The sequence below is a fragment of the Lampetra fluviatilis genome, chromosome 22 (assembly GCF_964198595.1).
Source record: "Lampetra fluviatilis chromosome 22, kcLamFluv1.1, whole genome shotgun sequence".
In the NCBI taxonomy this organism is placed as follows: domain Eukaryota; kingdom Metazoa; phylum Chordata; class Hyperoartia; order Petromyzontiformes; family Petromyzontidae; genus Lampetra; species Lampetra fluviatilis.
In genome coordinates this window covers 8,200,200-8,227,496 of record NC_136296.1, presented here as the reverse complement: position 1 = coordinate 8,227,496, position 27,297 = coordinate 8,200,200, and the positions used below count along the sequence as shown (strand labels likewise).

The 27,297-nt window shown below is 49.6% G+C and overlaps 1 protein-coding gene across 1 annotated transcript; it reads left to right on the top strand.

Annotated features, from left to right (window-relative positions):
* Window positions 1–1,261: 1,261 nt before the first annotated feature.
* Window positions 1,262–26,771, top strand: LOC144938491 (serine/threonine-protein kinase Sgk1-like). The gene is made up of 14 exons (XM_078866352.1): window positions 1,262–1,829; window positions 4,521–4,596; window positions 9,168–9,243; window positions 9,712–9,758; window positions 10,606–10,663; window positions 11,443–11,526; window positions 12,540–12,671; window positions 16,593–16,705; window positions 17,311–17,347; window positions 17,989–18,075; window positions 19,016–19,111; window positions 19,336–19,491; window positions 20,113–20,202; window positions 21,313–26,771. The coding sequence occupies exons 1-14, from the start codon at window positions 1,757–1,759 to the stop codon at window positions 21,481–21,483; spliced, it is 1,296 nt and encodes a 431-aa protein (XP_078722478.1). The 5' UTR covers window positions 1,262–1,756; the 3' UTR covers window positions 21,484–26,771.
* The last annotated feature ends 526 nt before the right edge of the window (window positions 26,772–27,297 follow it).

The following is a 27,297-nucleotide window of genomic DNA, read 5'->3' as shown; positions in this document are numbered from 1 at the left end:
CCGCCCCCTCCTCGTCACACGGCGTCACAAAAAGTCAGACCCCCCCTCAAATATGACGTCACAGAGCTCTGCCCCCCCCCCAAACCATATTTCCATTTTGAAAAAAAAACATGTATTACAAATGTCTGACCCCCCCCCCCCTAGGTGCGTGACGTCATTTATGGACGGCCCCATAGACGTAATGGAACCTGCTCTCCTCCGCACTGCGTTGTATTGCGAGCGCAAGTGTGCGAACGACCATGGTGGCAACCACGGGTTTGGGCAGCAAGCGTTTGTACTTCCGATCGCTCGCGAAGCCGGATTTATCGGGGGGCTTGGGGGGTGTGACGGGTGCGTGCATCACAGAAGAGGGCCTGTGGTGCACGACGTTAGTTATTGAACGGGAACAACGGGGCCGGTGATTCAGGAGGCTTATCGTGGTCAACGTGGCACGCGGAAAAGGAGCCGTTCACTGCGCCACGTGTGTTTCTGCTCACGCTGAAGGCTGCGGACGGGAGCGAGTGGGCGGGTGGTTGGGTCCAGGGCGGGGAGGGGATGGAAAAGGACTGCGTGCGATGGAGGAGCGGCAGTTGTAGTGGTTAGCGCAGCCAACCCCACCCCCCTCCTCCCCATTGCGCCTATTGAACCCGACGGACCGAGTTCGATTCCCGCTCTCGGCCAACAACACCAGCGGGCGATTATGTGAACCGGGCCCTGGGCACCCTCTTAGGTCGACTCAGCCTTCAAACGAGTACCTGGTGCGGTGTGTAAGCATCGTGACTACTGGGGAGACAAAGGCGGCCGGGCGAGGTGCTGGCCAACCCAATCCCGCTCGTGTACCGTTCAGGCCTTCATAGGTGCTCGCTAACAGCATTTGCCCCAACATTCTGTTAAATGGTAATACGAGGGAGGGATGGGAGGATTGGGAGGGGAGGGAGGAGACGGAGGGAGGGGAGGGAGGGAGGAGAGGGAGGGAGGGATGGGAGGGAGGGATGGGAGGGAGGATTTGGAGGGAGGGGAGGGAGGAGAGGCGAGGGAGGAGAGGGGAGGGAGGGGAGGCTTTTAATGCGGGAGGGAACGGAGGAGAGAGAGAGAGCGGCGAGAGTGGGAGGGGACTGAGGGAGGCAATGTGCGAGCGAGCGAGCGAGAGGGAGAGCTGGGAGAGGTTGCGTGTCGTCGTCGGAACACTCCATCGACCCCACCCCCTCTCGACCGGCTTGACGTCAGCTCGAGTGGAAAGCACCACCACCCACCCACCCATCCTCCTCCTTCTCTCTCTCCTCCCCCCTCTCTCTCCGTGCTCATGTTGTAGCCGCGCAGTCTCCCCTCGGCTCATTCATTGACGGATCGCGTCTTGCCACGACGTCTGCGCTGCTGCTGCTGCTTGACTCGCTCCTCCTCCTACATCAGACGCGCAAGACACCAACAGGGGGAACCACGCCACCGACTCGCATAGCAAAGCGGCTTGCTTCTTAATTTTTATTTTTAAACTTACTGCAGCGCAGATATAAATACATCCCCCTCCGCTAGAAATACACCTTCGCGCGACTCAGAAGTTGCGTCGTTAATGTCATTCGTGCCCATCATCGGATATTTTTCATAGACTATACAGCGCTTGCCTGCGAAATTTGAGAGCTTGGAACCCACGCCGACTGCCTAGCCAGTTTACCTAAGCAGAGTTGACAGCGATTGACGACTGAACATCCTACGCTACAATAAAAAAAGCCGACACGCAGAACACCGAAAAGACCTCGCAGAGCTGCTCGCCACGAAGACGATGACGATCGAAAAGGAGAGCGGAGAAGGGCTTAGCTACTCCAAGATGCGAGGACTCTTTACCGTTATGACAGGTCAGTGTTGGTCATCTCTCTCTCATCATCTCTCTCTCTCATCATCTCTCATCATCTCTCATCATCTCTCTCATCATCTCTCTCTCTCTCATCATCTCTCTCATCATCTCTCTCTCTCATCATCTCTCTCATCATCATCTCTCTCTCTTATCATCTCTCTCTCATCATCTCTCTCATCATCTCTCGCTCATCATCTCTCTCTCTATCATCATCTCTCTCATCATCATCTCTCTCATCATCTCTCTCTCTCATCATCTCTCATCATCACAGGTGTCCAAAGATAAAACATCGCGCGCCCATCCCCACCCCGACCGTGTCGCCTGTAACAGACTTTCGGGGCAAGTTCTGTTCGCGATTCGCAAGCGCCTGTGAGTGGGGGGGGGGAGGTGGGAGATGGCTAGCACCACGCCCGGCCGCCTTTGTCTCCCACAGTAGCGATGTTTACAACACCGCACCTTATGGGGGAGGTGCAGGATTACGCACTGGTGGTCTTGCTCACCGTGAGCGGGAATCGAACTCGGGAGTCATCGTAGCGCAGAGCGCGCTCACCGCTGCACTTTGCCAGATGCCGAGCAGACTTCACCACGCTGGGTTCACGATCTACCCGGGGGGTTATCATCTGTTCGCCACCGATGTGAGTCGTGGCCACCTGCGATCCAAGCCTGGGGGTTGTCGTCGTTGAAGCGCGTAGCCCATGCGCACATCAGACAAATGTTTAAAAAAATATCGCGTTCTCTCTCTCTCTATCTGAATTGTTACATATGGTCAGTATGCCTACGCATAATAACACGAATGCTTTTGTCGCTTAATTGTAATTGGTGATTAGCAATTAGCAGCTCCGTCAAGAGATTGTGTAACGCATACAATATAAACACGCCCGTGTGTGTACACACGCGTGTGTATATTGTAAGTGTCATATACACACGCGCACACGTGTATCGTATGCATTCACGTGCCCCACGAGTATGCTACCGACACATACAGTGGCGTCATATACGAATGCCTTGAATGTGCCACGTTGTACATTCTGTATCACGTGCCACAGAAGCATTACACACTTGGTTTAGCGTAGCATGACTGCGGCTGCTGGGGTAACAGCTCTTACATGGAATACGGTCAAGGCGATCAGCCGGCCGGCACATTTTCAACATTGTGCAATGGAGTGAGCGTCACATTGCCAACTCGGCAGGGTGATCGTATGGTGGTTGGTTGGTGGTGTCGTATGGAGGAGATGAAGGGAGATAGTCGTGCAAAATGATTGTAAGGGGTGGGTGGAGTGTGTGAGAGAGTCAAATCAATGAATGATAGCTCCGTAGACCGCGCCACGGAATCGAACGCGAGCACCGTCCAGTTCATCCGCTGCGCTGCCTGCCTTGTCCCTCCGTGTCTAGAGGAGGAGGTGGTGGGTGGTGGACATGTATTTATTTACTTTCGTTTGCGAGCTCTCCAAACCCCGTTTCATCATCCCTCGGCTGAGAGGAACGCGAAGAGAATAAGAGTTGGGCACGACTATGACCGGCAGGCGTCGGGTTATCCGTGCAGACATAGAGCTCGTCTCGGGAGCTAAGGTGAGCACGTTGTCATCTGTGCCTGTCACAAACGGAGCGGCGGTTAAGCGCTGCTGCTGCTGCTACGAAATCCGCCGAGTTGAGTTCGATTCCGGCCAACGCCGCCTGTGTGACGATCATCCACAGCTGTCAACCCCCGTACGGTTTATAGCCCCCGTATGCTTGTTACAGGGACTTTGAGTTTTCAGGTCCACACGGCGTACAGCCGTTTCAATAGGGGCGAAGAAAAATGTGTCTATTTGTTTGTGTTTCTCTCCCTTGTGATGGAACTTTGTAGGATGAACGTTGAGATGTAAGGGGCACGGGGTGACCAATAGGGTCTGAATTGGTCTGTAGTAAGGTAGGGCACTGATAAGGGGTTGAGAGGGATGGTTATCTGACTGGGTCCCGGTGCCTCCGCAGGTCAACTCAGCCTCAAATGAGTACCTGGTATGGTGATGTGTAAACATCGCCACTCGTAGCGTGGTGCTGGCCACCCACCCCCTCGTGTGCCGTGCCGTCCTTAGTAGGTGCTCATTAACAGCACTTGCCCGAAACAGTCTTTGAAGGCTAAATGCGGGATCTTTGTCTTTGTAGTTCAACACAGGACATGTACGTGTCACTTCGTGAATCAGTGGTTCTGTGTACTGTCGAAAAAAGTCGACCTGTAGGTCACGTGTGGTGGTCAGCGTGGAAAAGTAGGCCAACTATCCTTCAGAGGGTCTCTCTAGAGGTCACTCGTGGAGCCACATTCGCTAGCAGTGGTGTGGGCAAGCAGTTGCATGGCTGCGCGTTTACCATTTCACTGCGCGGTACTAATCTACCATGCTCTATACATCCACGTTGCATTTGAATTGTATTGCTCGACTTACCTAAATGTAATACGCGCTGGTTGTGACTGTGATGGACTGTCATACATTTGTTATATCACGTACATCATCTCATCCGCAGTGCACCGATGCATTCCCTAAATGCGTACGTCTGTTTGTGAGGGTTGGCTTCACCTAAAATGTACTAACTTGGTGCCTGTGAATGTCCCGTGATCTAATCAAGTAATTTCCCATTGACCTAGGTCTTTTAAAATCAAACCTTAAAATAATAATAGTAACTTACTCCCCCCTCTCTGTTTTCTCTCATCCCACAGCCTTTGTTAAGCAGCGGAGAAGTGGAATAAACGATCTCGTACAGAAGGTGGCGCCCTCAAGTCCAATGTGTGATCCGTGAGTCTCACGGACGCTGGTCCTCCTGCACACGCACCGTTTGACCTTTTTGCCACGGCCACACCCTGCAGCTCCACGCCTACAACACGTGGCGAGCAGCGGGGGTGGCCACATGGTCCAAATGTTAAAGACGCGCAAGGCCACCTTGGGTTCTGAGATCCTATGAGAATGGGCATGGCATTTCGGGTGATTTAGCCGTAGGCTGTGCTAAAGGCTACGGTGAGGGCTCGTGTTTGGGGCAGGGCAAGGGTAAATGTTAGAGTTGAGACTGAATGTGGTGAGATGTGGTGAGGATTAAATGTAAAGGTTAGTATTTGAATTTTTGAAGTTGGATCACTACTAGTCTTGTTTATTTTTCCATTACAGCTGCAACTGCTCGCTAATTCGTGTGCAGTGTTCACTGGGTGGTGGTTAGCAACTATTCAAGTGCACAACAAACATTGAGATTCACGCGCGATTTATGCCGTGCGTGTAGCATGTACGGCGGCGCACGTATCACTACTGCCAATGTAGGAAATTGGATAATCATCGAATTAATTATTTGCACACAGAACTTATAATCGGTTTTGTGGCTGTTTGCAGCTCCGGTTTTATATTTCAAACCATCAAGTGACACGTGATACGTGGCAGAGAGATGGATGGAGCTCAGCAGATGAACCGAATACCCAAAGTCAAACTCTGGTTGCTCATGCCACTTAGCTGTTAGGGGGCGGGCAAGCAGGCATTATTACCCAGTAATTCTGAGTCACATAACAACTCTAAAACTAAACCTTTTTTTTATTTTCACCAGGTAAGGCCCACAGAGCTATGTAGCTCTTTTTCAAAAGCGACCTGGCCACAAATGATAGCTTAACGAATTGACTCATCATGTGTACATTTATAGCAGCCAAACACTTGAAACACATGTTGATGCTAAATGTGGATGGGAAAACCCAAAGGAACCGAAGAAAAACCCACACGATCACAGTGGGGAGAACACGCAAACTCCAAATATACAGCAGCAGCGTCAGGGTCGGGATCGAACCCACGACCTCCTGTGTGCCAGGCGAGGTGGTTTACATCTCACCACCGTGGCGCCCAAAACTCGACCATCAGGTGCACCTAATGCCCTCGCCAGCATTCGGTACCGTAGCGAGGGTGATACCGTAGACATTGGATCTGGACTTGAAGCTTTCGTGACTGCAGGAATCCATACTCTTTGGTTCTTTCGGTAAAGTCAAGTATGTGAAAGAAAAAAAATCACGACTTTTGCGATCAAAACGTCGCGATATATTATTTTTTATTTTTATTTTCTACCTTCGTGACTTTACCGAAAGAACCAAAGAGTACGTAGCCGTTGGATTCGCCAACAGACCCTCGGTGTCGCTGCGTGCGCTACGCGGGAAGCTGATTCACAATCTCTCTCTCAAGAGAGAGAGCAGGAAAAGCAGTTGCAGTTGAGATAACGAACCCACATTTGGCACGGCCTGGCGATCGGGTGATCGTGTGTGCGCAAGTGATACAGCGTTTGCGCCCCCCCACCCCCCCCCCCCTTGATAAAGTTTGAATTGATTGACTGCCGTAGAAGCTTGCCACACTGGCACGGCCACACCCGTGGCGCTGGGTTTATTAAGTGCAGATTAAAATGCAAACGTTTGCACCCGTGGTGCTTCACGTGCAAAGAACATTTGTTGAGTCCAAACTCTGACGTGCACCCAGCAGTAAACATTTTGGAGCTGTGTGTCAATTCGGGGTGAAGTTACCCGCAGCCCTCTGCCAGCTTTCCCCCCCAGCCACAGCCACAGCCGGCGAGCAGTGCGATGCAATGCCACGATTCAAATGTCGCGAGTTAATTCGGTACTCAATTCCTTTTTTTTTTGTTAAATTGTGAATGGTAGCGCATGGGGCTCCCATCAACCCACTTGCATACAGCTAACACCTCGTGAATGGGAAGAACAAAAAAGACCACGCAGATTAATTCGCACGTGATTCAGTACATCTAATAACCGCTATACAGCGAGATGAATATTCACCGCGAAGTGACAGTTGGGTGCATCGGTCCCATGGCTCATGCTCACGGCTTTGCGACGGAGAAGGCGACTTGTGAAGTGTAACGCGTCCGTGACTAAAGTGCCGGCTAACATCGCCCGCGGCCCCTCAACATTTAGAGTTGCGAAGATTCCAGAGTTTACGTAAGCGCCGGCTTGGATCAATATAAGCGTCGACTTCCTAAGCGGCATTTTTGGTTTAGACTTTTTCTGATTGCGCCGTTTTTTGGTTCGTTGCTGTCGAGTTCAAACTTGGGACTTCGGTTAATTTTTGGCGGGAACAGCGCAAAAGCGCGATGGGTTTCTTTTACCACCCTCACCCCTGCGGTGAGAAAAAAAACCGCGTTCACAGAATGGCATCGGGAGGGCGACGGGACAGTGAGATAGAGCGACGCCGTTAACATCAATTTCCAATTGGTCTCTCGCTATCTCTCTCCACGCAAATGCTCGAATGACGCGAGTCTTATCAGCCACCACACACAAACACACACAAGTTGTCCCTCAAAAAGCCAACCCCAACAACGTTTCGTGGATAAAAGTGTGTAGCTTCAACGGGAGAAGAGTGTAATGACAAGTGACGTTTCAGGCAATGGGCCTTCTCCATAGCACACAGCGAGGGAGACTGCACGTGACACTGTGGGGCCTGATAAATGAAATAAATGTTTCCTCATGGGCAGTCCCTTCCAGAGTCTTGGCCTACATTCTATGGCTTAGGGTTAGCAACAGTGAAAAATAAAATTCGTTAAGTAGATGTAGTGTCATTCTTGGTTCTTTCGGTAAAGTTACATAGAAGGGAAATAATAAAATAATATAAAGCAATAAAAATGCTCACGACGTTTCGACTGCAACACAAGCAATCGTCATCAGGTGTGAAATCCACAGCAAGAAACACTTTTTTTTAAATTTTATTGCTGTGGATTTCGCACCTGATGATGATTGCTTGTGTTGCAGTCGAAACGTCGTGAGAATTGTTATTGTTTTATATTATTTTATTATTTCCCTTCTACGTGACTTTTCCGACAGAACCAAGAATATGAATCCCTGCGGTCACGAAAGCTTTAAATCGAAATGTAGTGTTGTGAAGCTAGTTTCTGTTCTGTATCTCCACATATTTTTTTCAAAGAAAAAGGTCACTCTGTCTGCCTATTGGCCATCAAGCTGACGTTAACTCGCAATGTTTATTGAGGATTGCAAACTCTGGGCCCGTTTCGAAATTCTGTTTCTCATCAGCAGTTAGGCTTGCGAAACACAAACTTATAGTTTCCCACGTATTGTTAGTGAGTGCATTCCCTGCACATAACAGGGCCCTGTTTGTGCAAAAACAAGCATATAGATTTGGGTCATTTAAATACTTAGCTAATTTGTTAGTATATTCACATTTGTCCACTGCGCACTCATCAATTATCATCAGCATGACCAGCAGCGCCACTTATCATTTAAGCATGCTTACACTGTACTCCATACGACACAGCGTGGAATCCTCTGTGTATGAAATACACTTCCAGATCTATTGCGGAACAAGTTTTGCATAAGGAGGCAATTGTACAGACATTTGAGCCGTGCCGCTCAAATGTAACTATGAGTCACGTAAACGTCCCCGTTCTCAAAGTTTGCGGTAGTCACAAATAACCGGAGTTACCAGGCAGCGAGACAGCCCCTACGGACATATCTGAATTTTTTAAACTTTTTTTTTAGTTTTTTCCGCTGCCTCTGTGGAAAACTCTTTAGCCGCTGCCCTTCGCGCATTCAATCGCTGCGAGGGGAGAGAACTGTGATTCGCACTCCCCACGCTGCTCATCCCTTGAGATTTGGTGGGGGGGGAGACCCCTCCAGATCTACTACAGAGGCTCTATCGGGTCGTCGTAATAGGCCCGGTGGTGATGGTGGGGGGGGATAAAGTATCAGGGAGCCCTCGTGCGAACGGGCCTTGCCAAGGGACCAGAGGTCGCAAACGGGTTTTGATTCTTTACCCGTACCCGGCCGCACCAGGGTCGCAAACGGGTACCCGTACCCGTTCCCTACCCGTACCCGTACCCTACCCGAAATGAGTGACAAACGGTTACTCACCGGTGACACACGGCCTACCCGTACCCGTATCCGGCCGCACCAGGGTCGCAAACGGCTACCCGTACCCGGCCGGGTACGTACCCGGCAGGGTACGGGTAGCCAGGTATCGGGTAGGGTACGGGTATCGGGTACCCGGTTGCGACCTCTGCAAGGGACTGGTGCCCACAACGGCTGCGGCCGGCCACCCATGCCAGCCGCCAGACATTCTTGGCTGCAGAGGCAGCAATTGCAGTCTGTGCGCGAAGACAGCTTGGCAATGGAACGACGTGGCGGGAGTGGTGTGGGGGTGTTGTGCCAGATACCGTAGTCATCAGTGCAGGCGCGCAGAGACGTTGCCACGTTTGCTGCGAGCTGGGAAAGGTCTTTGGGTGAATTTTTTTTGTTGTTGTTCAAATCGCTGTTGGGATTTTCCTTCCGATTTGTTATTGAACTTTGTGTGTGTTGGTCGTTGTTGTTGTTTGTTGTTGTTGTCATCAGCACGGACGTGCAAGTGTTCCTGGATTCTGGCGAACCGAGGACGAAATGCATCGAAAACTACATCGAAAAGCCTGATGTACGTCGACTGAAATGTTATTTCGTTTCAATGTACGCACACCGTGGCGATGATGATTATGGCGATTATGATGACACGGATGAAGGCCTCTCCATCGCTGTGTGGTGCGGTGAATCACGTGCACTGTACCATAAAAAACTAGGAGTTCGATTCCCAGCAATGGCTGCACATAATTATTTCCACGCTGTGTTAAATGCCACATTCTAAAATTAGTCCGTGACCAACATAGGAATGGAATGCATTGGCCTGTGAGTGTCCGTAGCGTTTCGACCTGTTCTATTTAATTAGCTTCAGACTATCCACTCGTGCAAACTATTTATTTTAATGAGAAGCTTACACGTTTCTTTAAAACAGCCTCGTTTTAAAAGAAGAGGAAAATAAACATTCCATTTCTGTGGTCTCATTTGATTCTATTTCCAGTCTCGTGACCTCCATTCAACCCCAGCGAATTTTTCTTTGTTATTTCAGGAAATTTCAACAAGAGATATCAACCTCGGTCCATCACACAACCCACAGTAAGAAACACACACATGCACTTGCACACACACGGCATCGTCATACAAGTGCATGCCAGCTATTGTATAAGCAATCTGCACAGCCTGCAACCTGGCTCATGTCTCCAATCTCATATCTACATTTCTTGCAGCAAACAGCACTGTCTCCCCATCCTCTGTGTGATGGGATGTCACTCTCTGTCTCTCTTTTTCTGTGCATATGGTCTAAGTTTCCCTTCCTTTATTGATTGTACTTAAAACCCTCTCCCATCGTAAAAAAAACCAAGACTTTTCTCTTATTGGTGTAGGATTTGTAAAAACTCTCACGTGTTTTTAGGTATCCATATTTGCAGTGTAATCTTTATTTTCGTAATGCTGTATTGCACAACGTCTAGAAATGCCTTCGCTACGTAACATTAAACAAAATATGCTTTGCATACGGCTGTCACGGTACATACCGTGAGTACACGGATTAATAACAGAGGGTACAGAATATTGCATGCTGTGCCAATCATATGCTGATACACGTTAAAGAATAACAATTTTTTTTACGTCAAATTTATTCACTTAAGGTTACACTCACCCGAAATGTATAAACGCTCATTAAATGGATGAACCGCATCTTAAAAAATAAAAACAGCAATGAAGGACCCTCCTGAAACGGGATTCCTAAGACTCAAGAGTGCACTTTCCTGGATTTAATAAATAAATTGCATGACTTGGCCTTGGCTTGCAAAAAATTACGCCCCGTCAGCTGCTTTGTTGAGTTTAAGAATTACGGTAAATTCCAACGGCAACTTAATTTTAAAAAATGCATCCCTCTTTCTTCGCTCCCTCTCTTTTCCTCCCCCCCTCCCTCCCCCCGCAGGGCAAAACCCACAGACTTCGACTTCCTGAAAATTATTGGCAAGGGAAGCTTTGGGAAAGTAAGTAAGCCTGCACAGACCAGCTGAAAATTGAAGTCGATCGGTGCAACAGTCTCGCTGCAACAATCGTTGCAAGCGACAATGGTCAGAATCAGAATGTTGATTTGTACAGGAGGAATCCGATGAGCAGTGTGGTGTTGTCCATGTGTGCGCTCGCCGTTCAACGTGGCGCGCAGCAACAATGAGTAAATAAAGTTACAGTCGGGGCCTTCAACGCAGAACCAAGTTGCTCACTTCTCTGGACTGTGTTTTATTGTTGCGAATTGGCTGGATGGGGATCACGTGGTAATGACACGTGGCTGACTCGTGATAAATAAGTTGCATTAATCTGTCGTTGTGAATGTGATTAACGTGCACTCAGGAGTTATTTTGCTTATAACTTCACATATTTGCCTTATTTTCTTGTCTAAAATACCCGCATAGATGTTTTTGTTCATAGGCCCAACAGGCACCTTTTCTTGCCTAGTCAACTGCCTGTCTTGCCTGGGCTCGGGCAAGAGGTGAATGGGAGTGGGGGGACAGGAACTGGGCCTCCCATTGTCTATTTACTGAGCTTAACGGCTAATTACGATGCAACTATGTTGCAAAACAGAAGCAACAAAGTTGCACTGTCAAACATGCGATGTTGCCCAACAAAGTCGCGTGCAAGAGAAGTGCACGGCCAGCTCCACACGGCAACCGTTGGCATATTCTGAGCAACATCTTTTCGCGCGGAGGGCACGCGCGGCTGCGTTTGTGCATCTCATGGGGTTTATGTTCCGCTCTGTGTTCTCCACCAGGTGCTGTTAGCCAAGCTCAAGACTGATGAAAAGTTTTACGCTGTCAAGGTGCTCCAGAAGAAAGCCATTCTCAAAAAGAAAGAGGTAATTAGCTTGAACTCACCGCCATAGCAGAATGCCTATCATGTCAAATGTCAAAGCGGCTACCGAGCATTATAGCATATGACAACATCGCCATGAATATACCCGATTTTGTCAAGCATCGGATCGAGCCTGATTGTCGCCGTAATTGGGGAGGATACTTTTGAAATAGCAGGCGTTCTAGGCTTGGGCTACAAGTAGGCCGGGAAATGGCAGAGCTTGCAGTGTGCAACTCCCTCGTATGTGGCCGGTTTTTTCAGTCTTCACCGGTTTCCGACCCACAAGCCAAACACTTGAGACTCTCATGGATAATGGAAGGTCATCATTAGAATTGCTCAGCCATTGTGCATCTCTCCTCAACACAGTTGACCACAAGAGAACTCTTGTGGTAAACTTGCCGTCCAGCCCATCTCGACATTGACACCATCGGCCTCTGGCAAAAAGCCATTGCCAGCGCGGCTCGCTCAGGCAAAGCCGGCGCCTGTCCAACACCAACACAGGGTCTCTGAAAACACCAAGTGTGGAGTGGTGCCTCTTTGGGCGATGGGCTCGCCGGCAGGGCAACGGCCTCTGCCCCAACACCCCCCCCCCACCCCGTAACCCAAGTGGCGACTTCTCGGTCAGGCCCACCTCACGCCAGATCAGAAATGCGCCCGACTCATGGCCTCACCCCGCAGCGCCTCGCGCTTGGATTGCGAGCGGCTACAACGACCGCCATGACAATCCCACTGGATGCGTTGTCGTCGTTGTCGTCGATGATGGTGTATACATGAATGTTGAACTTCTATCGCACCATACGTAGCCAACCGTGCTAATTGGAGGTGCGCAGGAAAGACAACAAACGATACAGAAAAAGCAGTTCTAAGGAAATTAGTTTTAAATTTTTATTTCAAAATGCACAGCTCCAGTGGCTTCCGAATAATACTAATGATGTCGCTGGGTCATTAGTATTCGCACGTTTTACCATAACAGCATCGTCTCTCTCTCTCTTTCGTTCTCTCGCTTGCCTTGTCCAGCAAAAGCACATCATGGCGGAGAGGAATGTACTCCTCAAGAATGTGAAGCATCCCTTTCTCGTGGGCCTGCACTACTCCTTCCAGACGGCCGACAAGCTCTACTTTGTGCTTGACTACATCAACGGCGGAGAGGTGAGAACGTCTACCTGTGCACCGTGCATTGTAGTGCATCACAAATGGAAAGGATACCTCAAATCTCCAGCAGGCGTCAAGGTCGGGATCGAACTCACGACCTCGTGTGTACCAAGTGAGGTAGTTAACATTTTGCTACCGCGAGATAGTTGAATATTGAACTTCTTTTGCACCGTACGTAGCAGCCCGTGATAATCAGAGCTGCGGGGGTCACATTAATTGTTTAAAACTCGGAAAAGAAGACCGATTCTCGTGGCATGTCACCGTGAGTGCGACAATCGATTTCAAAATCGACGAGTCTCTGCAATCATTACACCCAGGCTAGCGTGACCTCGTCCGGGTTAGCTGTCGAAGGCAGGAAAGGAGAGAAGCACGGGAGGGAAAGGTTCGGGGGGCTAGACAGTGGGTGGGGGTGACGGAGGGGGGGGGCTCTCTGCCAGAGAGGGAGAGGCAGAGACGGACGGAGGGAGAGGGAAGACGACGGAGTGGAGAGGATAAGCGGCGGGGCTCGCGAGACAGAATGGCGGCTGCATTCCAGCGGCGTCCTCTTCCTGCCATTGTTTGTCCGCCCACGGTTGCGTGCTGGCGCGGCCGCCCCTCTTTCCTGCGCCTTTCCCCCCCCCACCGCCACCCCCCCCACCCATCCCCCCTCCCCCCCCACCGGCGCGTGCTATCTCAGGATAGCGCCGTGGCGTGAGGAAGGACGCGAGAGAGGCAGGAGGACGCCGGGCCCGGGTCTCGCCGATTTTAACTCTCCGCTCTTGCCAAACGAATCTGACAACAATTACAGACGCGCAGTTGGTGAAAGAGTTGCGTTCTTCATCGTGAACCGGGCCTCTTAGTCGGGGTGGGGCGGGGGGGGCAGCGCTGGGTCAACATACCGCGGCTTGGCAGGAGCACATGCATACCGTGTCAACCCATACGGTTCACCACATATTCTTGTTCGGGGACTTTGAGTTTTGCGGTCCGTACGGCGTACAGCCGTTTCAATACGGGCAAGAAAATGTGTCTATTTGTTTGTGTTTCTCCCTTGTGATGGGACTTTATAGGATGAACGTTGAGATTTATAAGGGCACGGGGTGACCAATAAGGTCTGAATTGGTCCGTCATAAGGTAGGGTACTGATAAGGGGTTGAATGGCGTGCAGATGCTGCAGCTGTCTCTTACAGGTTTACCGTCATTGTTAAGTTCAAAAGCTGCCCTCCCAACGTGCACACCTGTTACGTTGTGTATACACACAACAGGTACTGTACACCCAGCTGATATTTATTTAGCAAGTAATGCGGATTGACGTCAGCGCACAGCGAAGGCTCGACGGCACGAGGTCATGGGGGCAGATTTGGATATCGTTTTGGATGATAGATTCTCAAATGGCTGAGAGCCAGGATCACGGCTTGCGTCAGTTCACCGTGCTGTGTGTGACTCTCACACACGGGGACCTTGATTTGCAGTCCCCGTAACCATTGGCTCTGGGAGCAGCATCACATCACGGAGCACACTCGGCCAAAATATTTTCACGTCGATTTTGAATCCTCATTCATTCATTCATTGCACAAACGCGTGAATACTCGGCAAGAAATTGCAACACCCACATGTGCACATTTACACCCAGATGCTGCTGATAATAAATAGGCTGTTATTCCATTGAACTTGCGACCTTGGTGATGATGGACACATTCGCTCAATGTTCTACTCCAGGAGCCCATGGATGAGCTAAATTCATTGCATTTTGTGAACCAGATTAGGTGTTCTCGTGCCGAACAAATATCCTCTTGGCACCACACACTTCCCTAGGCATGAACCCACAACCAACCACTCTTCTATTCATATTCTTTGGGTCTTTCGGTAAAGTCACGTAGATAGGTTCAAAGAAAAGGACAGAAAACTAGTAGTTTTTTTGTTATTTAGTAGTAGTTTTTTGTTATTTTCTTTGAACCTATCTACATGACTTTACCGAAATACCCAAAAAATATTAATTCCTGCAGTCACGAAAGCTTTAAGTCAAGATCCAACCACTCTTCCGTCGACTCACGCACGTAACGCATAACCCCCCCCCCGCGCCCTATTTTTGGAATACAGTACGCATCATCCACACTCGCGCAATGCCCGGCGATGCTACCACAACCAGGTTAAGATTGCAACGCAAAGTCTCACGGAGAGGAACATCTCAAAAGACATGCAGAAAGCGGCCGTCTGGAATGCTCTTCCTTTCGACATTCGGAAGCCGCTGGGAGCGATGCACTTTAAAATCGATATCGAAAAACTAATTTCTTTATAACTGCTTTTAGTGCTTAGTTTTTTTGCCCTGCCCCCGCACCTCAAATGATCACGGTTGGCTACGCACGGTGTGAAAGTTGTTCACCATACACACATACGTACAAGGGATTCCAAAGGCAGCCGTGAAAAAGATTTAAAATTCTACGCGACAACAGCCCACACACGCATCCCCTCGAAGATCTGTCCTATTTTCGGTCACGGAGACACCGCGCCACTTTTCCACGAATATTACGCAAAGGAACATTTTACCACGCACGAGCTCAGGATCTCCTAGAGCGACGGAGTTACTCATCGCGGCGTCGAAGCGGCCTCGATGCCGCTATGAATCATTGGCACAGTGTGGTGGCGTGGGCGTTTTTTCTCTCGCTGCCACCGCGTGCGCACGTTTTCCCTTGATTGAATGAAGTCGGCCCACGCTCTGCCGTGCGCAGGTGTTGCGCACACGGGCTACAGAATCCCCTTCTCCTGTTGGCCACGGTGGCGAGATGTTAACCGCCTTGCCTGGTATACAGGAGGTCGTGGGTTCGATCACGACCTTGACGCCTCTATCATTGGAGTTTGCGTGTCTGTCTCTCTCACTGTGGTCGCTTGGATTTTTCTCCGGATCCTCCGGTTTCTCCCTTCACATTTAGAAACATGCTTTTAGAGTATTTGGCTGCTATAAATTTCCACTCGGGTAGGCCACTTCGTTGAGCTATTATTTGTGGCCAGGTTGCTTGTGAAAAAGAGCTTTATAGTTCAGTGGGCCTTACCTGGTAAAAATAAAATAAAAAAATGTATAGTTTTCTTCTGGTGCTGTTGTTAATTCATGGCACAATGCTTGTGAATGGCAATTATGCCAGGGACATCCTGAGCCTCAATGCTCATTTTCATGAGGATCCTGCAATAAATGGGATGTTTTGGCCAATTCGATGAATGTTTGGTATGTGGGGAAAACCCGCAGATCCCAGAGAAATGCCACACATTCGAGGGTAGTAACACTTAGAAGCTCTGCTATTTTCTGGCCACATCACAGCTCAACCCTACGATACCTGGTATAGCCAGGCAAGTACTAGCTAGGCTCAAAAGCTGCGTGGCTTCCAGGATCAGATGTGATCGGGTGCAGTCAGGGCGATTTGGTTGAAGATCACAAAATGCCAGGTGATCGAAACCGCGTTGACGACTGCCCAAATTGCGTTGGGGCGAAACCTAAGTTGACGATGGCTGTGATACTAATAGGGTTTTTCCCCTTTTTTTTCTGGCAACAAAACTGATACCTTTTGCAAGGAATCATGCTTACATTAACCACAATACTTGCAGTCAAATGCAAACAAAAAACGCCAAAAGGCGTCATCTGGTCGAACACCAAATGAGACGAGGCTCCAAAGAAAGTTGTCTCTGGTGTGGACCAATCAGTTTCAAAGACAATGCATACATTACCAGAGTATTGTTTTTTGTTTGCATTTGACTGCAAGTATTGTGGTTAATGTAAACATGATTCCTTGCAAAACGTATCTGTTTTGTTGCCAGAAAAAAGGGGAAAAACCCCTATTAGTATATTTTGGTACTGGCAAAAGACGTCCCATGATGGTGATGGCTGTGATGTTTCTGCGATGGCTGTGGTGCCGGTTATTCACACGGTTCTTCATTTGTCTTCCGTCCCAGCTGTTCTTCCACTTGCAGCGTGAGCACGTGTTCCTGGAGCCACGGGCCCGCTTCTACGCGGCCGAGATCGCAAGCGCCATTGGCTACCTGCACTCGCTCAACATTGTCTACAGGTGAGATCACCCAAGTTCACGTTGGAATATCCCACGATGCTCCGCGCGCAGGTGATGGGATCATTCCATTTTGAGTGTATGGTAAGGGGTGGCAATTGCAGTTTCTTGAATGTGTATTGAGTGCAGGGTTTGTGTTGAGTGGCTTTGCAAATGCCAGCGTTTGGTCCCTGTGCCAGTAAAAACATGTCTATCCACACCAACCAGACCCGTGTCATTTGCTACACCCAATTGCCACCCAGTTGGATAGGCGGTAGAGCGAGCAGCTCGCAATCGGAAGGTTGCAAGTTCAAATCCTGGTTTGGGGTTGACTCAGCCCATCGTTCTGTCCGTGTCTATAACACAAGTACCGTTTTGTGAGGAAGTCAACAGTGGTTCCCATGGATAGATTTGCTCCCTACAATAGAAATGTGGAATTCACACGAATGGTTCAGGGCTGTAAGCAGGAGATGACGAACTGCTACCAGTGCTCGTTTGAGCATGGAATCACTTCGACTGAAGCAGATTGCATCACATGCGATGCGGTTTCTGGTTTAAACGATCTCAATCTGTTTGGTGAACCCCTGTGTGACTAAATGCGACGCTTCTGTTTTACTTTCCCCCATCAGAGACCTAAAGCCCGAAAACATTCTTCTCGACTTCGAGGTAATTCTAGCATTTTATTTATACCCACAATACACACAAGTGCATGCACTTGTGTGTAACATGCTGTGTGCTGTTAGCGAGTAGCACCTATGAAGGCCGGCACGGCACACGAGCGCGTGGGTGGCCAGCACCACGCCCGGCCGCCTTTGTCTCCCTAGTGGCGATATTTTACACGCAATTATTTGAGGCTGAGTCGACCTGGGGGAGACCCGAGACCGGCTCAAATAATCGTCACTGGTGTTGGCCGTAAGCGGGAATCTCTTAATTATATTTTTATACCCGCGAGACACAAGCGCGTGCACACCAGAGGTCGCAAACGAGTTTTGATTCCTTACCCGTACCCGTACCCGGCCGCACCAGGGTCGCAAATGGGTACCCGTACCCGTACCCTACCCGAAATGAGTGACAAACGGTTACTCACCAGTGACTCACGGCCTACCCGTACCCGGCCGCACCAGGGTCGCAAACGGCTACCCGGCCGGGTACGGGTATCGGGTACCCGATTGCGACCTCTGATGCACACACACACACGCCCGCCCGTGCACGTGCACACACAGATGCTCGCGTTGTGAAATTGTGTGCACGTCCTTCAGACAGCAGCGCAAGGTTTTGACGCTCGTATTTTTTGTTCGCTTCGACAGGGCCACATCATCCTCACAGATTTTGGCCTCTGCAAGGAGGGAATTCAGACCAACGACACCACCTCCACTTTCTGCGGCACTCCAGAGGTGAGCGATTGCTTCTGGTGTTTGTTTGTTTGTTTTTTTCGGATACGAAATTTGTTTTGCAAACCGGAAAAAAACCGTAGCCAACGCTTGAGCCGAACGCGTGGGTGGATCTTCGTTGCACGTGGCGTGCGAGCCAAGCCACCACTCACCGCCCTTCTGTCTCAGAAATGTTATTTGTCTCTTAGGTTTTTTCGGTAAAGTCACGTAGGTAAAAATATTTAATTTAAATTAATAAAAATAAAATTAAAATTAAAATAAAATCACGACGTTTCGGATACAACACAAGCTTCCGTCTTCAGGTGGAACCGTCACAGCACGATTGCTGTTTCAAGTTACTTGCATCCGAAACGTCGTGATTTTTATTTTTATTTTACTTTTATTAATTGAAATTTTTTACCTACGTGACTTTACCGAAAAAACCTAAGAATATGAATCCTTGCAGTCACGAAAGCTTCAAATCTAGAGTTATTTGTACCGTCGTTCTACCAGTCACGGCGCTTGAGTAGGGGGCTCATTTTGACCGGAAGGAACCAGCCAGGGAACTATGTATTATTATTTTTACGATTAGCGACGTACTGTGTGTATTTATCTATGACGTAACACCTTTTGACCCAGGGCAACCAAACAAAAGCCTTGATGAAAATGTTTCACCATGCTCGTCGCAATGAGCGGGGCATCCCCTAGCGGACAAAGTGCGGCATTGCACCGAAAGTTAAAAGTTAATGTTGGAGGGACCTTGCCTGAGGCCTCATGCAATGCAGTTTTATTATCGATTATAATTTAGACAGGAAGCAAAAAAAAATCACCCTTTCCGTAAGACGGCCTCATGCCGGATTGTTTAGATTTTTGTTCATACATCGTCTATTTGCGCACTTGCCCGACCAAACGTTATTTCGATCAAATCGTTTCCCCCCACCCGCTCCCCCCCCCCCCCCTACAGTACCTGGCACCCGAGGTCCTCAAGAAGCAGGCGTACGATCGCACCGTGGACTGGTGGTGCCTGGGAGCCGTGCTGTACGAGATGCTCTACGGCCTGGTGAGCGCTCAAGCGACGGTCGCACATCGCGGTTCGCGCATTCTCGCGACGGCGCACGTTTGCGGGCGGGCGGGCGGGCGAGTCGTCGCCATCGTCGCCGCCGGTCTCTGCCCGACAAATGAGACGCGTCGGTGCGGTAGCCACCGTCGTCCCGCGGTCGACAGACCCCCGCCTCGGTCAAAACCCAAACGGCCCTCGCTTCTTTTCCCCCGCCCCGGTTTCAGCCGCCGTTCTACAGCCGCAATACGGCCGAGATGTACGACAACATCCTGAAGAAGCCGCTGGCGCTCAAGCCGAACATCTCCAACTCGGCGCGGGATCTGCTGGAGGGTCTGCTCCACAAGGACCGCACCCAGAGGCTCGGCGCTAGCGGGGACTTCGTAAGAGACGCCACCGCCAAGCGCTCGCACGGAATGTTGTTCGGCGCACGCTCCGTCCCGTTTCCCCCTCTAGTGAGCTGCCCCCGCGGAGTGAACCCCCTGGCGTGTGTATCGCCGCTTCACTCGAGGATTCTTAATGTTCATCGTTTGTTTCCCCCGCCCACCTCCCTCCCCCTCCACACCCACCGCCGTATTGCAATGCATGGACATTCCGCTATTTTTAACTTTACTGCTAATTCAAAAAGAGCCATGTTATTTTCTCCACCTGAACGATTTTTTATCCATTATTTCATTAGAATGTGCTGCCGCTCAGGTGTTGAATATTAAGTATTGGCGCTTCCCCATTGTCTTCGCAGGAGTGTCGCCTTATCAGTGAGGATATTCACGCCTTTAGCCCATTTCATAGATATTTACATTTTAGGCTCTCTCCATCTTCCTCCAACTGGAGGGATGTCGACACGCGAGCGAGCGGGTTGGGCCGATCACTCCTTCGCATGCCTGTATGTGTGTGCGTCGAAATTTTTTCGAGCCGTACGTAGCCAACCAGCAGCTCGAAAGAAACAAGGTCTCAATCTAACTTTGTTCATTTCGCACACACCCCTTCGCCCTCGCCCCCACCAGACGGAGATCAAAGGTCACGTCTTCTTCTCCCCCATCAACTGGGAAGATCTCCTCTCAAAGAAGATCGTGCCGCCGTTCAACCCCAACGTGGTGAGCCTCACGTCCAACCACCAGAAGCGACGCCACGCTCCAGTGACCCTCCCCCAGTGACCCCCCTCCAGTGACCCCCCCCAGTGACCCCCCCAGTGACCCTCCCCCAGTGACCCCCCCCAGTGACCCCCCCAGTGACCCCCCCCCCAGTGACCCCCCCCAGTGACCCCCTCCCCCAGTGACCCCCCAGTGACCCTCCCCCAGTGACCCCCCCCAGTAACCCCCCCAGTGACCCCCCAGTGACCCCCCCAATGACCTCCCCCCCAGTGACCCCCCCCCAGTGACCCCCCCCAGTGACCCCCTCCCCCAGTGACCCCCCCGTGACCCCCCCAGTGACCCCCCAGTTAACCCCCCCCAGTGACCCCCCCCAGTGACCCCCCCCCCCCCCCCCAGTGACCCTGGTGCAAGAGTCCCTCGGTTATCCAGGACGGCCACAATGAACGGGCTCATCAGAGATTGTGATCACAAAGACCAGGGCTAGGGCAGCGGTCCTAGCGAGCTCAGCACACGCATCATCGGTGCTCAATGATCAAGCAGCTGGCAAGCAACAACAACAACGACGATTGCATTTAAAAGCCTGATTTGGGGCATGTGCGTGACAGTACTAATGTCACGGAGGAGACCCAGATCGTCGTCTTGGCTTATTTATTTACGTTTAATTACTCTCGCAACGCACGTAGCCAACTGTGCTAATCGGAGGTATGGGGAAAGGGCAACATGGCTAACGGCCCGGAACAGCGTTTATTCCGGGAGTTAATTGAATGTCATTGCCCTTAACGGCACTTGACTGAAGGTAAAGCTCTCCGACAGACGTTGCTGGGCACTGCCCTGCCGTCTGACATCTGGTGTCGTCTCGAAAGTTTCGGTCACATTGGCCTCGGGTATCAGAGAAAGGTGGCCGTCGGGAAGCAAAGCCAATGGGCCAGGCATTGAACCCTCCAGTGCACTTTCTCAAACAACATCAACATGCACATCGTGCGCTTTACGAACTCAACATTTTCTCCCATCGCCCTGCTCCAGGCTGGAGTGAGACCGCCGTTTTTTTACGACCGAGACAAACATGGGCTCATAATCAATCGTTCGCCCTCCTCCCCCTCCCCCCGCGTGCAGAACGGACCGTCCGACCTGCGCCACTTTGACCCGGAGTTCATCTCAGAGCCGGTGCCCGGCTCGTTGTGCCGCTCCCCGGGAGAGTTTGCGGTGAGCGCCAGCTTCCAGGAGGCGAGGGACGCCTTCGCCGGATTCTCCTACGCCCCTCCCAACGGCTCCGCCTTCCTGTGACCTGGCCGCGGATCCGCGCCGAGCGTTCCTTTCGGCTTGCAAGAGGAAAATCTTGATTCCCTTTCCCATCGGTGGGCCCTCCTAACCGCCCGGTTAGCGGGAGGTGGGCGGGGGGGAGGATGAAGGCTCGAGGGAGTTGCGGTTCGTGTTCGCCGAGGTCGGCGGTTCGATGACTTTTTGGCCGACGCCGACGTGAAAACCTTCTGCAGTCGTGGGGGTTGTTGGTGACTCGACCCCGCCCCCCCCCCTCGGCACCATGTGACCTCCGTCCACGTCGTTCGAGCCGACGGCGATGCGGTGTTTTTACGGATCGGCTACGGAGGAGGAGGAGGAAGAAAAAAATGTACTTTCCTTTTAATGAATATCTAAGCAGATTAATCAAAGTAACGTGTCGGAAGCTGGAGCATAATTCGTTAGACGGACCAAAGCGACATTAGCAGTCAGATCTCAGTTCAAGCGAGCTGGACCTGAACGTGGGAGCGTTTGGATTGTCGATTTTTGTTGTGATTTTATTTCCCGTTCTAATGTTCCTTGCACTTAAGACCAGCCAAGAAGGCAGTAGGAATAAGTGGAACGTTTGTTGTTTGCGAGAGAGAGAGAGAGAGGAGAGAGAGAGGAGAGAGAGGGGGGAGCAAGCCTGGGCTCGTTGTCTTACAGCGGGCCGGCAGTGGTCGTTGCACCTCCACTTGCCCTTGAAGCTCGCTGTTGATGGCAGATCGACGCGAGAGAGAGACAAAAGCCGATTGTGAAGACGTCCGGCGTGCAGACTTGAAGACTTTCATCAGCGTTAATTGCTGCTCTGAATACTTTCGGCAATTCCAGCAACAACAAAAAAAAGCAACTTTTCCGACGAGCTGGTAATTGTCCGCACTGTTGTTGTTGTTATTGTTTTTTGTTGTTTTGTTTTTCGAAAGCCGTATTTATTAATTGTTGTTAATTAGCATAAGAGTGGGCTCAAACTGGAGGGGAGGGGGGTAGAACGCTGTTGTTAGGCTCATTCCGCTGCTCGTTCCGAATTGATCGGTGACAACGCAGCTCACCCTTGGCTTGAACCTCGGTGCGCGAGGCCGTGCGTCTTTTGGGGCGTGAGATTTTAGGGTTTTTGGTTTTAAACGTGCGTAACTGGCAACTTGTTTCCGTCACTCTCGAGTGTGACCGTGCGCGATGCACGCGGTGCAAAACCTAAACACATCACTTCAATAGCCACTAAGGGACCGGCTCATTTTTCCAATGCTCCGGAGAGAGATGAGCGGCCCCGCTGCCGACGAAACTAGGGCGGCACCCACAGCCGACAGCGGTGATCTGCTCGTTACTAGATGGCAAGTTCCCGTCGCACGCACGCACGTACGTAAGCACTCACGTACGCACGTACGCACTCACGTATGCACGTACGCACGTACGTACGCACGTACGCACGTACGCACGTACGCACGTACGCACTCACGCACGTACGCACGCACGCACATATGCACTCACGTACATACGCACTCACGTACATACGCACTCACGTACGCACTCACGTACATACGCACTCACGTACATACGCACTCACATACGCACTCACGTACATACGCACTCACGTACATACGCACTCACGTACGCACTCACGTACATACGCACTCACGTACGCACTCACGTACATACGCACTCACGTACATACGCACTCACGTACATACGCACTCACGTACGCACTCACGTACATACGCACTCACGTACATACGCACTCACGTACGCACTCACGTACATACGCACTCACGTACGCACGTACGTACGTACGCATGTAACTTGCCCGGTGATGGAGGCAGCTGCAAAGTCTTTGTTATTAATACTGTACACACACACACACAGACACTGTTGGATTTGTACGTTAACGTATATGTATGCTGAACTTCTTTCGCACCATACATAGTCAACTGTGCTAATATCAGAGGTGCGAGGGAAGGACAAGAAACGAAACACAAAAGGCAACGTGAACACCGCACCTCCGATAAGCACGGTTGGCTACGTATGGTGCGAAAGAAGTTCAACACCATGCGTACATTTCGGGAAACATCCTAACGTAATGTCGGACCAACCCCGCCTGCTCGCTAATTCAACGCGGCTATTTAAAAAATCCGCCGCAGAGCAGAAAATGAAGACCTCCTCAATCCTTCGATCGCCTCGGGCAACCGGTACCGAATCATCGCGCAACATCATCGATGCGGCCGCCGCCGGCAACTCAATCTGGAACTTGGCAAGAGCCCGTTGATGCCACCCAATTCTCCGTATGACGAGACGCGCTTTAAGTCCCTCCCCGTGCAGGAGAGTGTTCTAAAGCAAAAGTTGAGGGGTGCGTCTTCTAATCCGGTACAGGAGTTGCGTGTGCGTACGTGCGTGGCCAGATTTGTATAACGTTTATTGGCACCGGGCACAAGTTTTTGTTGGTGCGTCTTACTTTCCGGAGAATCTTATAATGCGGAGAAACAGAGTTCTGTTTTGCAAGGGAGACCTGGAGGCTTCAAGTTGCACCGGGCTCTGTCGCCGAAACGTCCCGCTGATGCCGTAAACATCGCAGCCGCGTGCGAATTGGCACAGGCCGTTGTAGCTGTGCAATAGACGAAAGGCTTACGTTTCTATCGATGACAGTTGTGTACGTGTGCAACCAATGCATGTATGGGAAATCAAAGAGATAATGAATGGCAGGTATAATGTGGGTTCTTTTTTTACAATTTGAAGTAACAAAAATCTTTTTGGGTTATTACCGGATAGCGCACGGGTCTTCCGCAAGAGGCAGCTGTTCGTTTGAATGTGAACCTTGGAAAAAATGTATCGATGTCAACAATCTACATGTAATAATGTCTACAAGAGTCAATCAACGTCTTTTGTATTTCGTAATAAGCGTCATTGTTCTTCTGTTTAAAAAGTGCATTGACAAACTGTGGTGAAAATGTTTTTAAAAACGCACATGCAAGAAAACCACGCATGCAAAAAAACAGAAACTCCTAAGCGGACTAACTAACTACAGATGGGCAAAAGACAAACAAATAACCATATTCCTTTAGCGAAACATAATTCTAGTGATCAAGATCAATCTTCGTAGCGGCAGGACGACTCGGATGGAGTGGTGTGTATACTGTAAGAGCAGACAGCTGAATGAAATACGTTTAAGATCTTATGCAGTCCAGGACGTGTACTTCACTAACTTGCGATGAGAAATGAGGACCAGCCAAATGCCAGTCACGCGAACACAATCCACAGAATTATGTTGAAAGGTATAACAAACCTGCACTTCGTACTTAATCAATACTCTGATGGTAGACCTACGGCATTTAAAATATATATTATATCGGTAATGTCGTGGGTCTGCATATTGTTGGCATCGTTTTTTTAAGAACTTTTGACTGGACTCCATTTCCGCTTGTTAACATGCATACGTGTGTGTGTGTCCGTATATATATTAAAGCGGTTTACAGAATGTTACTTCCCACTGTTAATGTTATAGTCAGTGCCAAAGGTGATGGGTTTAGTTAGTTAGTTTTTTTCATTTAAATCCTAATTTATGATTGCTTGACCCAACTACGCTGGAAGGAAATCACCTCGAGCGCTGCGGGCGGTTAAGTAGTCGATCCTGCAAATTGTCTCTCCGCGGCGGGCGCGAATGTGTTCATCAGGTCTCACGGAAGAGTCTGCGTTTGCCTTGGCACTGGAACGTCGCCCCATGCGGAAGGCAACGATTCCACGAGGACTGCGCGCAACGAGCGTAGCCCCACACCTTCAGCGTTCGTCGCGGTGTCAAAATTTCGTGGACCCGAAAGAGTTGGGAGCTGTTGATTGAGCTGTTCGTTTTGACCAAATGGGAATGGAGACAGCTGCGGATGTAATTTGCCTGGCTCGCCGTACGGTGCTGATAACTTATTATTACTATTATTGTAGCACTCGGCTCGATAGTTTTTTCTAAAATTGCAATTACAATATGTGGTTGTTATTGCACACGTATTACCTTTTAGCGCCTGACATTGAAAAGAATGCGCGCGCGCGGTGTTGCAGTACAAGTGTTAAACTTCCAATACCTAAGCTATTAAAATCACTTGGTTAAACGAAACTTTTAATTCACTATTGTGATACCTTCAACATCCTAAGCATGTCACCGTCAACTTCATTTGAGCGTCCGTGTTGTTCCACGCGTTGAGGTTTGCGCGTGTGCATTGCAGAGTTTCTCCCGAGCTCGCGATGTTTCATCTCCAGGTGATGACAGCATCCCCGCGTGCAGGCGAACGCGACAGAGGCACAATGTCAAGCCTCTCATTGATTGTCATAACCGACCGTTGCTGACGACGGAATTTATTCCCGTTCAACGAGTGTCAGTGTTGAGTGTTGAGTGAATTTACAGTTCAGACACCTGCATTTTTTTTTTTGGGGCTAGGAGTAAAACTGTCAAATTCAAAGTTTGGTTGAATCCCTGGGATAAAAAAAATATTTTTTCCCTCACTTTATAAGTGCCCGTTCCATCCTATTATAACTTACAAATGATAAGCATCACCATAGTCGACTGAAATTCAGTGTCTTAATAGATATTCACGAACTTTGGAACAAACGTGTAATTTTTGGTCAGATAAATTAAATACAAAGATTATGATGATGCTTTATTATTGCCTCACATACCCCAGTCCCCAGAGCCACCGATCCTGACCAGATTTGTACAATTGCCATCTGTTCCACTCAGTATATATGGCAAATTCTAGATTTGAAGCTTTCGTGACTGCAAGGATTCATACTGTTAGGTTTTTTCGGTAAAGTCACGTAGGTAAAAAAAATGTAAAGTTAATCATTTTAGCTGTGACGGTCCCACCTGATGACGGAGACTTGTGTTGCCTCCGAAACGTCGTGATTTATTATTTTATTGTATTTCCATTATTACTTTTATTAACTTTAAAAAAAAATTACCTACGTGACTTTACCGAAAAAACCTAACAGTATATATGGCAAACACGGATCACGGCTCATTAATAAGTTGATTGAAAACATGGAACCAGTGGGCTGGAGTTAGAGAACCATTGCCTTGTATAACCATTGTGAACATATTCCTTGCATTAGGTACAGTGTATTACAAGCAATACTCGTTTATGTATACAAATTGTATATAAAAACATAAAATTATATTATACATTACACATTGAATGTGCATCTCAGTGTATATCTTTAGAATGCTCAAATGTGTTAACAAGTCTTGTTAACGAATTTTTAAATGCATAATGCAACGTTTCCAGTTCTGTAAAAAAAAATAACGGTGTATCAATGTAGAAATAAAGCTCACATTGAGCTCACAATCCAAGCGTCACGGTTTATTTGCAATCAGATATTGTGTCCGCTGACGTGAGTACGTTGCACATCGTGTGAGCACACGTGGTGTGTGGCGTTCACGTCATCCTGACGTTCACAAAGGCGGGGTCCTTTCCACGGGCACGGCCTGCGGTAGCGACTGAGTCGTGCAAGATGTTATCCCGATTGAGTGAATCTGCGAGCAAATAACACTGTTCAGTACACACACAGTACATTAGACACAGTACACACACAGTACACACACAGATCATTAGTCACAGTACACACACAGTACATTAGACACAGTACACACACAGATCATTAGTCACAGTACACACACAATACACACACACAGTTAATTAGACTGTTCATTAGACAGAGTACGCACAGTACACAGACCGTTTAAAAGACACATTACATGCACAGTACACACCCAGTACATACACACAGTACACACATACACCGTTCATTAGACACAGTACACACGCAGTACACACACACAGTTAATTAGACACC

Coding starts and splice junctions, on each gene's coding strand:
- LOC144938491 (XM_078866352.1), top strand. CDS start 1,757: ATGACGATCGAAAAGGAGAGCGGAGAAGGGCTTAGCTACTCCAAGATG. Junction 11,527..12,539: donor CCATTCTCAAAAAGAAAGAG/GTAATTAGCTTG, acceptor TGCCTTGTCCAG/CAAAAGCACATCATGGCGGA. Junction 20,203..21,312: donor CGCCGTTCAACCCCAACGTG/GTGAGCCTCACG, acceptor CCCCGCGTGCAG/AACGGACCGTCCGACCTGCG.